Source organism: Etheostoma spectabile, chromosome 15 (genome assembly GCF_008692095.1).
Source record: "Etheostoma spectabile isolate EspeVRDwgs_2016 chromosome 15, UIUC_Espe_1.0, whole genome shotgun sequence".
In the NCBI taxonomy this organism is placed as follows: Eukaryota; Metazoa; Chordata; class Actinopteri; order Perciformes; family Percidae; genus Etheostoma; species Etheostoma spectabile.
Window position 1 is genome coordinate 34,616,888 of NC_045747.1, and position 1,162 is coordinate 34,618,049.

Below are 1,162 nucleotides of genomic sequence, written 5' to 3' on the forward strand. Positions count from 1 at the left end.
TGTGCGTGCCTGCGTGTTTTGTGCGTGCCTGCGTGTTTTGTGCGTGCGACTCACTTGGCCCTGAAGTCGTCTGCCGCCAGCCGGGCGTTGTCGATGCTGAGGTGGACCGCTCCGTTGGCCTTGGTGGCCGCCTGGATCTGGACACAGCACAGCGTGTTACATCATCACGATATGAAGAAAATGTGTAGACATGCAGTTGGATACTGCATTTTTGTTGATGACCATTAGATTTTAAAGTGCAGTAAAAGCTCCTACAGAGCTCCCCACCCTCCTCCCTGCAGACTCTCCCCCTGGGGAGGAGGAGGGAGCTGTTACCTTGGCCGTGATGTCCGCGATGGTGGCGTAGTGGGCGCTGTAGTCTCTGGCCGACGGGCCCACCTTGCTCTCCAGGAACTGCCTGATCTTGAGCTCCAGCTCGGCGTTGGCCTTCTCCAGGGAGCGCACCTTGGCCAGGTAGGTGGCCAGGCGGTCGTTCAGGTTCTGCATGGTGAACTTCTCGTTGCCGATGACGCTGTCGTTGGTGCCGGACATGCAGGTGATAAAGGAGGACAAGCCGCCGCCACCACCACCCATGCTCGCCCCGAGGCCCCGGCCGGCCGTGGAGATGCGGACGCCGTCGCCGCCGGCGCCCGCGTACACGCTGCCGGCCCTCATGGACGATGACATCCGCCCGCCGCCGAAGCCGCTGACCAGGGAGCCGCTGGAGCTCCTCATGGAGCTGGACATGTAGGAGGTCATGATGGATGGATGGAAGATGGATGGAGGATGGATGGAGGATGGATGATGGATGGATGATGGATGGAGCTTTCTTTCTGCTGCGGGGCCACAGAGAGAGTGAAGAGCTGCAGGGCTCGGCCTCCTCTTATACAGCTCCTGGAGCCGAGCACTCATCAATCACTCAGAGCAGCTGCGGGCGCGGCGACTCGCCAGGTATGAGGCGTGGCCGGGGAGGGTCACCGAACAATGTAACCTGTAAAATGCAGTAGTGCAAGTACTCACATCCTTTAAGTACTAATACCACACTGTGAACACACTGCAGCAGGGAAAGGTCCTGCAGTGTAAATAGTGCTAATGTTACTTATGTAACTAGTAACTAAAGCTGTCACATGAATGTAGTGGAGTAGAAGCCTCAAAGTACAAGTACCTCAACATGTGGACTGAA

At 57.6% G+C, this 1,162-nt stretch overlaps 1 protein-coding gene across 1 annotated transcript in view; it reads right to left on the reverse strand.

Annotated features, from left to right (window-relative positions):
* LOC116703160 (keratin, type I cytoskeletal 13) overlaps positions 1–612 on the reverse strand; it is a gene marked incomplete at its 5' end in the record, with an annotated part of 4,423 nt that extends 3,811 nt beyond the window's left edge. Inside the window, 2 exon segments of the mRNA XM_032537800.1 lie at positions 55–137; positions 316–612. Coding sequence (XP_032393691.1) covers positions 55–137; positions 316–612 — 380 coding nt within the window.
* Between the last annotated feature and the right edge of the window lie 550 nt (positions 613–1,162).